Source organism: Ambystoma mexicanum, chromosome 10 (assembly GCF_040938575.1).
Source record: "Ambystoma mexicanum isolate Mex_15411 chromosome 10, UKY_AmexF1_1, whole genome shotgun sequence".
NCBI classification, from domain to species: domain Eukaryota; kingdom Metazoa; phylum Chordata; class Amphibia; order Caudata; family Ambystomatidae; genus Ambystoma; species Ambystoma mexicanum.
The window spans coordinates 534,777,934-534,792,170 of record NC_090932.1 but is presented as its reverse complement, the minus strand read 5'-3'; the positions used below and the strand labels follow the sequence as shown (position 1 = coordinate 534,792,170).

Here is a 14,237-nt window from a genome sequence, read left to right as displayed (position 1 = left end):
ATAGCAGAGGTATTGTGCAGGGGAGACTGGATGTGCTCTCTGGATCTGAAGGACGTGTACTTATGTCCCGATTTGGCAGCCTCACTGTTTCTTTCTACGATTCTGGATCATGGGCTACCATTTCCAATACAAGGTGCTTCCCTTTGGGCTCAACTTGGCCCCCAGGGTATTTACCAGGCTGATGAATGCAGTGGCGGCCCTCCTTGGGGCTCAGGACCACCACATTTATCCGTACCTCGACGACTGGCTCGTCAGGGCTTCCTCTCCGGAAGTGGTGCACTACGCCTCTCATGCCCTCATGAACACACTTTTCGCTCAATCTCAAGAAGTCGCAGCTGCAGCCTACCCAGACTCTGACCTTCTTGGGGCTCATCTGGGACACATGTGCAGAGTTTTTGCTTCGGAGGACAAGATCGTGGCCATCAAGCGGGCCATGGCACACTTCCTCAGCAGAGAAGGGACATCGGCCTGGTGGGATCAACACCTACTGGGTCTCATGGCAGCAGGTCCTCTTGGCCGTCCCCCACACTAGACTCAAGATAAGGAGGATACAGCTGCACTTCGCAGCGTCATGGAACCAGGAAGGGGGCTCTCAGGCGGAGATGATAATCGTTCCTCCTTCTCTTCACCGGGACCTCACATGGTGGTCCAGGGACTGCAACCTGTGGATGGGCAAGCCCTTCCGGCAACCAACCCCACAGGTCACGATCACTTATGGACTACTCTCGAGGGATAGGGGGGGCAGCACCCTGGACAACCACTGCGTCCATGGCACCAGGACCTTGCTGGAGCAGGAGTACCACATCAATTGGCTGGAACTGAAGGCTATCTGGCTAGTGCTGAGAGCCTTCCTCCGATTATTGAGGGCAAGGTCGTCCTCATTCAGACAGACAACTCGACCAGCATGTTCTATGGCAACAAGCAGGGAGGTACCAGGTCCCCTCCACTGTGCAGACTGGCAGTCAGCATGTGTGAATGGGCCCTGTAAAATATCTACATCACGACCGTCCACCTTCTGTTTGAATCTAACCTGGAGGCTGACAGGCTCAGCAGGCTGGGAGCGGATAATTACAAGTGGCAGCTAAACGACCTCGTACTGCAGGAGATCTTCAGCAGATGGGGAGACCCCCAGGTGGACCTCTTTGCCTCCTGGGACAACAAGTGCAGACAGTTCGCCTCCTGGCAGGGGCAGGGCCCTGGCTCCCTCGGCGACGCATTTCAGATGTGGTGGAACAGCATGACAGCATACGCCTTCCCGCTCATGCAGGGTGATATGCAAGATCAAGGAGTCTCGCAAACCTCAGCTTCATTCTGATAGCTCCATGGTGGCCAGCAAGGCCATGGTTCTTGCAGCTGCTCAGCCTCTCGGAGAGACCTCCCATTTGCCTTCCGACAGGCCCAGCACATCTTCTGGCGCGGCAAGGGGGCAGGGTCATTCACCCTGTGCCGCAAACTAGCCCTCACAGCGTGGTTCCTGAGCAGGTCACACTCGGACATCTCAGTCTGTCCCAGGCTGATCTAGAGATCGTACAGGGTGCTAGGAGCAAAGCTACCAGGGCCCAGTATAAGAGCAAGTGGACCAGGTTCTGCCACTGTGCAGACACTAAAGATATCAACCCCCTTGCATGTACCTTGGACAACGTGCTCTCCTTCTCGGCACAGCTCGCCCACTCGGGCGTACAGGTAGACACCTGCCGCACTTGGCAGCCATTGGGGCCTACAGAAACTCTGAGGAAGAGATCTTTTCCTCTTCCAACCTGATTGTCAAGAATCTAACTGGTCTCGCCAGACTTTACCTGCCCATCAAGAGGCCACACACTGTGTGGGACATGAATATAGTGTTGGGTGCCCTGGCGCAAAAACCATTTGAGCTATTGCGTCCGTGGACATCAGGCTGGTCACCCTTAAATCGGCCTTGCTAGTCTGCCTCACCTCGGCTCGCAGGATAAGCGAAATTCAGGCGCTGGTCGCCTCAGGGCCCTATACTAAGTTTCACAGGGATAAAGTAGCCCTGCAGACACACCCGGCATTTCTACCTAAGGTGCCTTCTGCATTCCATCTGAATGAAGAAATAGTGCTGCCTACGTTTTTTGCTGAGCTCAAAGACGAGGTGTTAGGCAAAGTTTGTATGCAGTACCCTTTGGGACCACTACACACAACTAGGACTACAGGTGTAAGCAAAACCAACCTTTGGTAGAAGTCTGTACTACAGTTTTGTGCTAGCGTTGCTGAGCAGCCGGGCTTATCGCTAGAGGGGAATGTGAGCTGTAAGGATGTTGCACAGTCACAAGTATTCAAATTAACTCTTACACTCAAGGTTTCTTGGTAAAACACCTATTCATTTATTTCACAGTCAGTTATAGACTGCCTCCTTCTAATAAATGTTTTATATCACACAAAAATATACTTCAGTACTTCACACTATCCCATTAGGAGGCATTAAAACTACTTTGTAGGAGGAGCAAAATGGCATCCACAGCGTTTGAAGTAGGAGCAAAAAGGCATAGTTTAATATAAAGATTAGTTACTTTTAGACAGTGCAAATCGTTTGAGTTCGCCAGAGTAGTCCATTCAATGCAATAGGTTAGGCCAAAGTCAATGGGCTAATGTCTTGTTTAGGATAGGCAGTTCTGGTAGTTAAACGGAAAAGTCTTTGCAAAAATTCTCACAAGTTAGTAAAAGAAAGATTTGTATGTTGGGTCACAAGCTGACTAGGCCTGCAAGTTGCCAAAGTTTCAAGCAATTTTGCAGTGAGACGCAAGTTCTCTCTGTCGGGTTTTCACAATACCTTACAATGAAGAAAAAGATGCAGCTGAAGACTTCTGTTCCTGGCAGTTACTGCAGATATCGCTGTTCCTGAGCCTCACTCGTGGAGACAAGAGGGAGGATGTCTGGAGACTCCTGCAATGCACTGGGACTGGTCAAAAAGCTGACAGACAAATCTTCAATTCCGGTAGCTGTAGACATGGCCGCAAACCTGTGTCCATCTTCCTGGTTATTCGGTTCCCTTCAGCACTCTGAGGAAATAAAATCAGCTCCATGAATGGTATCCAGGTGGCTTACGGGTCGAGTTGATTGGTCCCACCAACACAAAGGGAGAAGTCGTCCTTGAAGGGCTTCTCTGTCGAGTTTTGGGCACCTTCCTCACTTCCTGCCTACCCCAGACACTTGGGTGCCAGAGGCGGTCTTCAGTCCTGAAGCCCGCCAAAGGCATAGGAACAAAGGGACCAAACCTGTTCTGGCATGCAGAGACAATCGCTAGAAGGGCCTTTCCAAAAAGAAATGGAGAAAAAAGACCGGGACCTGTTTAAACAAAGGGGGGTCAGAAGCCATCTTGAAAAGCATGGTTCCCGTGATTTAGTGCTACTGGTGTTCGAGGTTGGGAAAAATCATGGTAGTTCGTTGTAAAACCACTGCCACCAGCAATTTCAAGAGGGAAGGGTAGCATTTGACTGCTAAATGAGTTTCTAGTCATAGGGGGATACTAAGTTACCCCTCAGCACTCTATTGTAAGATAGGGTGTGCCTGGGCCTAGGAATTTGAAAAGACTAGCAAAGTCAATTTCACTTTACTGTCTCTGGGAAACAGTTTATTAGTGAAGGTATTTAAACCTTGGGACAGACTAAAAGGCTTCACCTGTGTCACTGCACGGAGGGTGCTGTGTGACACACAATAAAAGATGCTTATGGAGTTGTCTAAAACTCCATGATCAAAACACGAGTAAAACACATGCAAAATACCTGAGCGAGTGGGGAAAAAACGCTCCCTCTCTCTCTCCAGGAAAAAAACTCCCCAAAATCCAGCAAAGTTGCTGGAGATCTCTAAGGTGAAGGGAATTAGCACATTAATAATTCTCCCTAACACGAGGCACAGTTCTACGCTGCCTGGATGTCGGGTGTGCCCTGAAATTCTACTTGGACGTGACCAAGGGCTTCCACAAGTCCGACGCACTTTTTGTCACTTTTTTGGCAGAGCTAGACCGGGATATCTGGCCTGCAAGGCCTCCATAGCCCGTTGGATGGTCTCAGCCATTAAAGAAGCTTATGAGGGACTGCATAAGCCACTACCGGCCAACATGCACGCCAAGGCAACGGCCATCTCATTCCAGCGGCATGTACCCTGGCAAGTCCTAAGCAGGGCGGCCACATGGGCCACCCCTTCAGCTTTCTGCAAGCACTAATGTCTGGACGCCGGCTCTAGATCAGACGCAGCTTTCAGACAGGCGGTTCTTAGAAATTAGTTTGCTTAAGGAGGATCTCCTCTCCACCCTGGGGCTACACTCGGTTGTAATCACCCATGCAGTATGGAGGAAAGGGGACTAGGTTAGTCACTACAGTGAGTAACTTATCATTTCTGTCCCAAGCAGCAACATTTGTAAAAAAAAAAAAAAAAAAATGAACACTTTCCTTTAAGATTTTCTTAGTAGTGGTGGGTGGGTGTTTGGGTGGGGTGAGAGAATGAAAAAGGTGACCCACCCTCTGCAAAATAAATTCAAGTATGACAACGTTCCATGAGTTGTTAGGCTTGCTTTGATATATAGCAAGAGTGGGCTAGGATGACGAAAAGGGATCGATTTACGAAAGGGATGACATTAGATGGTTGGAACTGTGTGTTAGGTTAGGTTTTCATATTTATGCTAAAGCTCCCTCGCCTGTGAGACCACAAGCACTTTTTTCTGACCTTGTGGATTATTTTTCTATGTTCCGGAGTGAGTGGGATCCTTCCTAAACAACCCCAGCCCCCCAACTCGCCCTTTCGTTTACTCTTTCCATGGAAGTCTTTTTTTTATGACTCTCCCTACTTTATTTTGGGAATCCTACTTTTCTAAAACTTTTTGGGCATCTAGATTTTGTTATCGCAGCACACAGCACAGAAAATGCTGTGTTGCTGGGGAGCCAATTTGGGCTTCCGTTTTTACTTTTCTCTTGGGATCTGTGTGAACTACTGTTCCCAAGGTTAGACGGATACTTAAAATCCTTTCTACAATCCTGATTATCAGCACGCCCCACCTTATGTGGAGTCCTGAGGGGATCCACTGTATCCCCTTTCTCACTACTGATGTAACATTTCTGTTAGTGAGCAGCATGTCTTTCATGGCTGGAGGCAGCGGATGTGTTCTACCAACATTTGTGTGATTTCTACTTGTAGGCTGTCAACCCAGCTGTAGTAATGCACAGAATGGTCACCATTCATCTAAAATGGTGGCTGTATTCTGTTTTTCACCATTTTTAGTGTTCTTGTTCTTTCTTGGTCCTCCTTCTGCCATCCTGGGATGCGGAGGTCCTGGTTTGATTCTTGTCTTCGGCTGGAGCCCTAAGTGTTAGCCTACTGAGGTAGGAGTCAGAAACCTCTCTGTTCTTTGTCTTCTGGCATGCCTGTGTCGAGAATGGGGAAGGTGTCACATCTCGGGTATGCAGCGGACAGGCAGGGGGCATCCCAAACCCAAAAAACAGAAGAGTCCAGTAAGAAGGCAAAAGTACTGTTTTATTACAAAATCAAAAATAAAACGGGGACAGTGATGGACATCAGGCGGTTCCAAGTCTCTCTTGTCAGAGTATAGGCTTGCCACTGAGTTTTAATTCAAAATGACGTCCCAAATGGATGAAACATTGTGCAAATGTAGGTGGAATGTGCTTGGGCGAGTAGTATGGGCGACTACATATTCTATACATAGTTTGGAACCTAATTGGTTCATTGCAATTAGGTAACTCCGCCTGGGAACACCTACAAAAAGATACATGGGGAACAGATCTTTTGGGGTGTTCTGATTGGTAGGTGCAACACTGTTCGAGTGACCGTCGGGGGTGGATGATGATTGAACAAGGATGGATTTCTCAGCCTTGACCCTTTGAACTGTTAGCATATGATCAACAATTGAAGGTGATGAGAACGGCCCCTGGGGGCTGTGTCCCAGTAAAGTTATCATTCCCTGATTCCCTAGGTCATGAGCCAGGGCAGTTGGCTTTCGAATTTACTCTGGATGTGAACAAAGGTCTCTGCCTGCCTTTGTCTGGCTTTAATGAATAAGCATTCTCTGTAGGTCACACGTGTGGAGACCGCATTTCAAATTATTCAGCTTTGTAATTTATGAAGATTTTAGCCCTTTTTACTGTAGGTGTGTATTACCTTATTGGCCCCTTGAGGCTCATTAGAGCTACTTGCCTCTGTGTCCGGTGTGAGCTGGTGAGAACTTGACCTTCCTGCAACATTTGTTTCTTTGCTTTCTGATAGTTATGTCCATTGTCTGGGGTCTGTTTACCACCTGTATTTTTCCAATGCTGGCTCAAACCTGCCTCCCCTGCTAACACTTGGCAACCTGTGCACATTATCTGCATTATTCAGGCTTTAGCTTTTTTCGCTGCCTCAGCAAGACGGGGTCTCTGCTGTCTTATGGCTTTTCGCTACTTCCCATTCACCTAACGTGATTGCGTCCTCCATTTTGGTTTACATGGCCACTCTTTCTAATTGCATTCTGCATTGAGCAAGCTTTTATATATATTCTCGTGTGACTTGCTATTCTGAAACGCAAGAAGAGTATGTTTTTCTAAACTAATGGATGCAAGCATGTTCTTCATGTCCAAGCGCCATTTGACCAGATGTTCGTGTAGCTTCTTGTTTGGATATATGTCCAATGCACCTACTTGTGTTAGCCTCAGCCGTGACATCATTTGTTTATTTTGTGATCACAGCTCATCCAGGGGTTCCATTGCCTGCAGATTTATTGCTTCAGTGATGTCATCCGTGAAGGGTCTGTAAAGTTGCCTCATGGAATAACTGCTCTCACGTTGGTGATACAATGGTGGTTGGGGGGTGGGGGTAGATGCTATGAGCGAGGTACAGTAATTGTCTGTACCGGCAAAATAGGGGGGATGACTTGCGCAATGATGGACATGTTCATTTATCTCTCTTCACCTACCTGAAACCATTTCAAATTGGGATGCTGGCTGTCTCGCAAGGACAGCCACCCCAAAGTTTGAATGTAGCATGTGTGCCGATTGGCTGGGTTCCTGGATAAATGGCCTGGATCTGGAAGCTGAAGGCAAGTCGACCACTGGGGATGAATCCGATGAGGAAGACGGAAAGACGGCTGTAGCAGGTTACAGTGACTGGAGATGCCTGCTGTGTATACTCTGCCTGTGCTGAGCCAGTCTTCCATGCGACAGTAATCCCTAAGATGACTCTGACCCTGAGGCTTGTGGGATCCAAAAGTCTTAAGACCTGCATTTCGAGCCATCGCACGACGAACTATGAGCTTCCTGGGCTGTAAACCGCTAAGCGCCTGGGACCTCGCAGCTGAATGCTGTGCAACGTCTTCCTGTGATCGAATCTCACTGAAACTTCTGTGGACCCCTGTTGGACCTCCACAAGCAAAATTCCACTCCTTGAAGTCCCCACCAGAGTGCTGCACCGAGATAGCGAGGCACATCAATCTGACAACTATTCTGCATCTGTTATCTTGAATAGGGTGTCAAATCTAGAGCCGCGAGAAGCAATGACGAATCCTCTGCTGGGAGCCCTTCCTCTCGACTAGACCGCTGCTGCAATTTCCCATCCAGTGTCCTTTATTTAGTTACCATGACACAGAGTCCAGATACCGGGCCTTCCTGTGCTGCTGCATCTTGAAGGTGTCAGTCTGCAACCTCTTCGCTGCTGAGGTATTATTGCATGGCTTGAGGTAATACTTAGCTTAAGTCTTTGGGTTGCTCCTGTGTGGCTAGGGTGGCGATTCATGTAGTTGGGATTTCACCCATACCATTCGCCCAGGCCTATCGCTGGAAGGCATCTAGGTAGACTTCTACGAAGTCCCTGAACACTTCTACTAACTCAAGTCTGTTGCTTGTTTGATGAAAGATCCTCTTGAACTGACTTCCTGCATATATGCCTTATCCTGACATGCCTACTGTTGGGCCCCTGGACAGCCAGGATCCCCTTTCTGCCTCTGAGAACACTCGTGCCCTAGATTAGGTAAGGACTGCTAAAGAGAAGACCTATGTGAAGAAAATATAGCCAGTGTTGCAAAGTACTTGCTTGCTATGTGTAAGTGCTGTAACTGAATGTTCATGAAATAGAATATGTTGCAAGTGTTGCCTAGTTATTACTTAACCTGTGAATTGCTTACTGCCATTCTGAAGTATTTCAAAGTTATTGACTAGCCTTTGAATTGTGTTCCACTAGTCTAGAAAGTAACATTGTTGGTCTAACTGTATTATTGCTTGAAACCGAATAAGTGTAACAGTTGACTACCAATAAGGTATGCGTACCTGGAATTGCATACTGCCATTCTAAATGTGTTTTTATCCTTTGGTTCACTTACCATAAGTATTGTTGGTTTTCATATTGTGTTGGATTAATAATAGTGCCTACCCCTTTGAAGAATTCTCTTTGCCTGTGTATATATAAAATAAACCATTATTTTTACAATACATCAGTGTATAAGTGTTTCTTTGGACGATATCTATGCTACAAGTTCTTTGTACCTTCCTACAGCACTCTCTCCCTCCTAAGATACTCCTAAGATAAGGCTAGCTACTCTGCCATTGTTGCCAACATACAAGGTGTTCCAACCTGATACTAAGAGTTGGAGTTCTGTGTTGCCCAAGGTATACTTTAATAAAGTCCCTTGGGGTGTACTTTAGAAAAACGGTCCTAACACTGTTACAGAGTGAATGAGAAAGTGATGAAACATGTTTGGAAAATGTGTATTGTGGCCTTTAAAGAATGGTTTTGTCTTTGTGATTATTTGGTTATTGAAGTACATTTTCTCTTGTATGAACTTTCTCGTGTATGCAGTGTGGAAAATGGTGGCATTTTTGTTAGACTACTCAGAAGTGTTCACTGGTGTTTGAGATTAACAGTTTTCTTTTGATTGGTTCTGATTCCTAATCGATCAAATCGCTGATTGTGCTGTTCTCTCAATGCGTTTTCTGATATGGAGAGAAGCTTGTAATTTGACCTGTAGCTCTGGAGAGGGAAATATTACTAATGTATTGCCTAAATATGCTCACTTTTTTTGTTTCAGGCCAACAGTTTCATTGTCTCCTCTGTTTCTGCCCCTTCATGGCTTCATCGTTTCATCATTGGCAAGAAAGGGCAGAACTTGGCCAAGATTACTCAGCAGATACCAAAGGTATGTGTGGTTCCCTTTTTTTGTCACTTGCAGTGCTTTAGGGCTCAGCAGGGATTCAGCCACTTTTCTGCCCTGTCTTTCAATTCTCATTCTGTCAACCACCTACACTTTTGATATAAAGTGTCTATTCAGCTTCTCTTGTGGGTGTAGGTCCGGTACTAGATGAGCCTCACTGGAGCTGCTGAAAAACAAATGTGTGCGATCCTTTGCAACAGTTTAATGTGGGACACTCGCATATTGCTGTGGTAGCTTTTAGGAAAGATTTCTCTTTAGAAAACTTTCCCTCCATATTCTATGGACCCGCAAAGTTTTGCGTTTGTTCTCCAGCATGGGGTCTCATGGATTTACATGCTCATGAATATTCCCTTTCGTCAGGCTGGGAATCCTTGGTGAAAGAAAAATGTTTCACTTTTACTTACAAACTATTTCTCCTATAAACCAATCACTGAGCTCTGGGCCATACTGCCACAGCCATTGACTGCCCTCTCCCTAAGCCCCTCCTCTGGCAGCCATCTTCAGATGTTTCCTGCACGTTGAAGTGTTGGAAGTTCTTGTGTTTTGCTCTGAGCTATTCTACGTTTTCGTGCTTTTTTGATAATAAAGTTTCTATTTTTGTCAAATAGAGCCGTGTGCTCTCGTTCCTTTGACCGGCAAGCAGGGATCTGTTTTTCGCCGTCTTTCAGTGCCCCTCGAGGGCAAGAATCGTCGAGAGTTTCATCGAAGATTCCAGAAGGCCATCGAGCCAACACTGCATGCTGGACTATGTTGGAGGATGAGGGGGGAGGCTCCCTCTTCAAGCTCTGCTCCAGCTGCGGATTGAGGAGCTGGTTTGTGGAGGACGAACACTCCCAGTGCCTCTGTCCATCTGGACCACAGGGAAGCGGATTGTGAAATCATCTGCCTTGAGTTCTCCAAGTGCACAGTCCAGGATCCTCACAGTAGGTTGGCGGCGTAGCTCAACGCCAAGGCCTCTACCTGTGTGGCAAGCGGGGGCATGCCTCAGCGAGGACCGGCCAGTCCGAGGGATGGGCTTCTAAGTCCTTTGAGTCCTTTGAGGGTGCCCAATCCGTGGGGGTCCAATATGAGGCCAAGCACCGCAAGTCCGTTTCCGCTTGGTACTGCGCAAGCGGGTCCCGCGTCGGCCAGGGCGCGTTGATTATCTCCAGTGGCCTCCATTGCTGTAGCTCTTCGTCGAAGAGAAAGTCTGCTACCCCGGGGAAGCTACTGGAGAAACCGGAGAATGCTAAGCAACAGGAAAAGGTTGCCCGTGAAGGCCCAGGTGATACAGGCTTAGTCGTCTGCATCTATTGAGCTGGTGGCGGCCGCCCTTTCGAAGGCGAAGGGGGCTGACCCGGTCCAGGGTACCCCTGCGGTGGCCAGGGTGGCTCTTCCTCCCAGACCGGATGCTTCAGCGAAGCCAGTGGACAAGACCCTGGAAAAGAGGATGCAATCTCTGAGCCTGAAGTCGACAGCTCAGGACCTAATGAAGGGGGGGGGAGTGGAAGAACTCCAGGGCATGGACATTTCTTCATCCAACATGGAGGACGAGGGGTCCGTCCACACCATCCCAGCGGACGTTGGAGATGACAAACATCTGAGGTACCTGCCAGAGGCAGCAGCGACTGGCAGGACGACTGGCAGGATGACATAGGCGCTGGGTCCAGTGATCCTACTCCCCAGGCACCTCCCAGAGAATTGTTTCATGATATTCTCTCGCCCTTCTGCTGGTGTCTGAGATTCAGAAGAGGATGCCTGTTCAAACTGGGACCGCCACCGCTGAAGAAGAGGCACCCTACGTCTCCGCTCAAACCACCAATATTTCCCCCCCACTTCCCCACCCCCAACCCAGGGATACAGGGACAGACACAACAATGACTGATACCGCCAGCGTCCTCTCTCCATCGCCAATGGCTTCTCCCCTGGACGAAGTGGATTTCTTTCAGCTCACACCGAAGGAAAGGAAGGAGTGCTGGTGAAGAGGAAGACCATCTTAGCCGTGCCCCTCCTGGATGACGTCTGGGACGATGGGCTGGCACTGCAGAAGAACCCTGCCTCGGCTCTGGCAAAAAGGGACCGGCTTGAAAAGAAATACCAGGTCCTGGTGTCTGCACCCAAGTGTTTGCGGTCCCAGCCGTCACTGGACTCGGTGGTCTCGGCTGCTGCGAGGAAGAAGTCGTCCAACCCATCTTCAGCCTCTGTTTCCCTGGATGGCGAGAGGAAAAGTGTGGCAAGAAGTACGCAGTACCCTTTGCGTGCACTACAATAACCTTGACCTCCTGGCAATAAGTCTGAACTACACAGATTGGTAGTGTGGTCGAGCAGCCAGGCTTGTCTCAAGAGGGGTCAATGTGAGCAGTAATGTTGCTACAGTTTCACAGTACAGTTATCCAAATAAACACTTATACTCGAGGTTTCTTGCTAAAACAATTATTTATTTCACAGTCTGTTATATAAGCCTTCTTTAGAAAGGGAGAAAAAACATGCAACACTTTAATATACTTCAAAACACACTCTGTTTCTCGAAATCAGATGATACCCATTGGGGGTGGCACACAGACCCTTCATACACCCTCTGGTGACTTGAAAAGTTAGGACACTGTGGACATTGATTTATCACTGGGATATTTAGAGCAATACTGAGTTTGGTGAAAAAGATAGAAATAGGGGAGTAAAACTAAGGTTAACACATTTTTTGAAACCTTCCAATGCAGAGTAAATTGGCCTTTCCTGGGGAAAGGTCAAAGCACAAAGTCAGAGGTAAAGTAGTCTCTCAGGAAGCCAGGACAGCTAATGTTAATTGCACAATGTCAAAGGGAGCTGAAGATCTTTTTTGCAGGTAGGTAAAAAGTCTAGCACAAGGTTTTTAGAAATGTTTGTAGAAAATAGAACACTTGAAGGGCCACAAGCTGGGAGGCTTATGAGGGGCAAAGCTCTAGCAACTCTGCAAGGTAACCAAGACGGTCTCAACTGAGAGCAAGTAAGGCTACACAACAAGAGTTAAGTTTTCTTAGACTTTACCATACCTCTGGTTAGAAGAAAAGGTTCCAGCTGGCTTATGCTCCTGTACAGCTGTGAAGATCCTGTTGTTCCTGAGTCTCAGTCATGGGGACAAGAGGGAGGACATCTAGGGACTCCTACTCTGCAATGGGAAGGTCAGCGCAGTAATGGGCAAACTTCAATTCATTCAATTCAGCTCCTCGTGTCCGACAGCAAATAGCAACACCGCGGTTCTCGGATATCACTTCAGACTTTGCTTGCTTCTGGGGTCCAGCACTCTGTTGTGGCTCAGGCTTGGTCAGTCCTGCAACAGGGAAGTCAGGAGGATCTGTCTTTAAAGCAACACACACAATCTGGTGTTCCTCTCCCTGGCTCTTCGGTTCCAGCAGCATCAGTGGAAATGCAACCAGCTTCGAGAGGATGTCCAGACGGGCTTACTGTGGAGTTGATTGGTCCCACCAACTTAAAGGGAGAAGTTGTTCGTGCAGGGCTTCTCTAGTCGAGGTGAATTCGGAGCTTCAGCACAGCAGCAGGGCTTCACCGGGCAAACCAACGGTCCAGGAGTTGCAGCAGGCGTCTCTTCCAAGTTCTTCTTTGGATTCCTTTGGCCAGTGGTCGACTCTGCCTTCCAAGCCAAAAAGTCTTGCCTTTTTTATGCAGGTTTCTCCCATTCATTCCAGCCTAGCTGTCCATCATACAGCAGGGTGGCTGTCATTGCCAGACAGCCAGCCGGCCAATCAACTTTGGGTGCATTCCTGTAACCAAGATTAAGCACAGGGAGTTTCGGGCACCTCCAACACTTCATGTCTCTGCCAGACATACTGGAGCCAGCGGCGGGCTTCACTCGTGAATCCCACCAAAGACAAAACGAATAAAGGGACCAGACCTGGTTTGGTGCGAAGAGTAAATCTTAAGACGGACCTTACCGACAAGAAATGGGTAAAAAAAGAAGACCGGGGCCATTTTGACAAAATGGGCAACCATTGGTGCCTTACCGTTGCTGCGAACGTAGCCCACGGTAAAAACACACAATGGTAGTAAAAAGTAAACCACTGCCACCAGCCATTAATCGTAGGAAGGGTAATACCCTGTGGTAATATAGTGTGTGCTGGGTCTAGAAAGTTAAAAAAATTTAAGTAAAGTCAATTTCACAGTAGTTTTACCAAGAGAAGGTATTTAAAATTTTGGGAAATCTAAGACTTCCCTGTGCCACTGCACTGAATGTGCTGTGTGGCACAATGCAAAGATGATGCCTATGGAGTTTGTCACACTCCAAAGTCAAAAGAAAAAGAGAATAAATCACATTAAAATTACATGAGATGAAAAGGTCCTAAAGTCCAGCAAAAAGAGCTGGGGGTCTCTGAGGTAAAAGGGGAATTGGCACATTTCTGAGAATTTTCCCTAACAAAGAGGTGCTGGCTCTGATCCCGGATTTCCTGCCAGAGGACAAGCGGGTTGAGGTGATGGAGATCCTTCAGGAAGGAGAGGTGGTGTCGGACCACGTAATTACCATGGCCCTAGACATTGCGGACACAGGGTTCCGCCAGATGGGCAACAGGGTTTGCGTCTGTCGTGTCTGGTTGAAGGCCGCCAGCTTTAGGCACGAGGGCCAGGCAAGGGTCTTGGACATGCCGTTCGACTGAGAATCTCTTCAGAAAGGCTATCCATTAATCTCTTCAGGCCATGAAGGCCAACGTGGAGACGGCCCTGCGCATGCTGCAACAGCACCATCCTTTCTTCCGTTCCTCAGGAGGAAAGTCGGTCAGGTCTAAGAAGAATTTCAGCGTACGATCGTCCTCTTACCGCCAACCTTCCCGTTTCATGACCCAGGAAGCCTACAGGGGTTGTTCCAAGGCCTTCGGAGGTGGCTGCTGTTGTCGTCCAGGCTCCCAGGACGACACAGCGGCCTCCAAGCAGGATTTAACTGGCTAAGATGTTCAGGGGTGCGGGGGCCTAAACCTGCACCCTGGTGGGAGGCTGGCTGGCGAACTTAGTCAGCATGTGAGAAAACCTCTCCCCCGATCGATGGGTGCTGAATGCTCTCGCCCATGGACACACTTTGGAGTTTCAGAAAGTGTCCGGATATACCACAGGTGGCCTGGCAGGAACAACA

General features: G+C 48.1%; 1 protein-coding gene across 2 annotated transcripts in view; it reads left to right on the top strand.

Annotated features, from left to right (window-relative positions):
* Nucleotides 1–14,237, top strand: part of HDLBP (high density lipoprotein binding protein) — an 829,415-nt gene that overhangs the window by 326,877 nt on the left and 488,301 nt on the right. For both annotated transcript variants that reach the window (XM_069618106.1, XM_069618107.1), the window contains exon 9: nt 9,020–9,127. In XM_069618106.1, the coding sequence (XP_069474207.1) occupies nt 9,020–9,127 (108 nt within the window). The remainder of the gene's footprint in view (nt 1–9,019; nt 9,128–14,237) is intronic.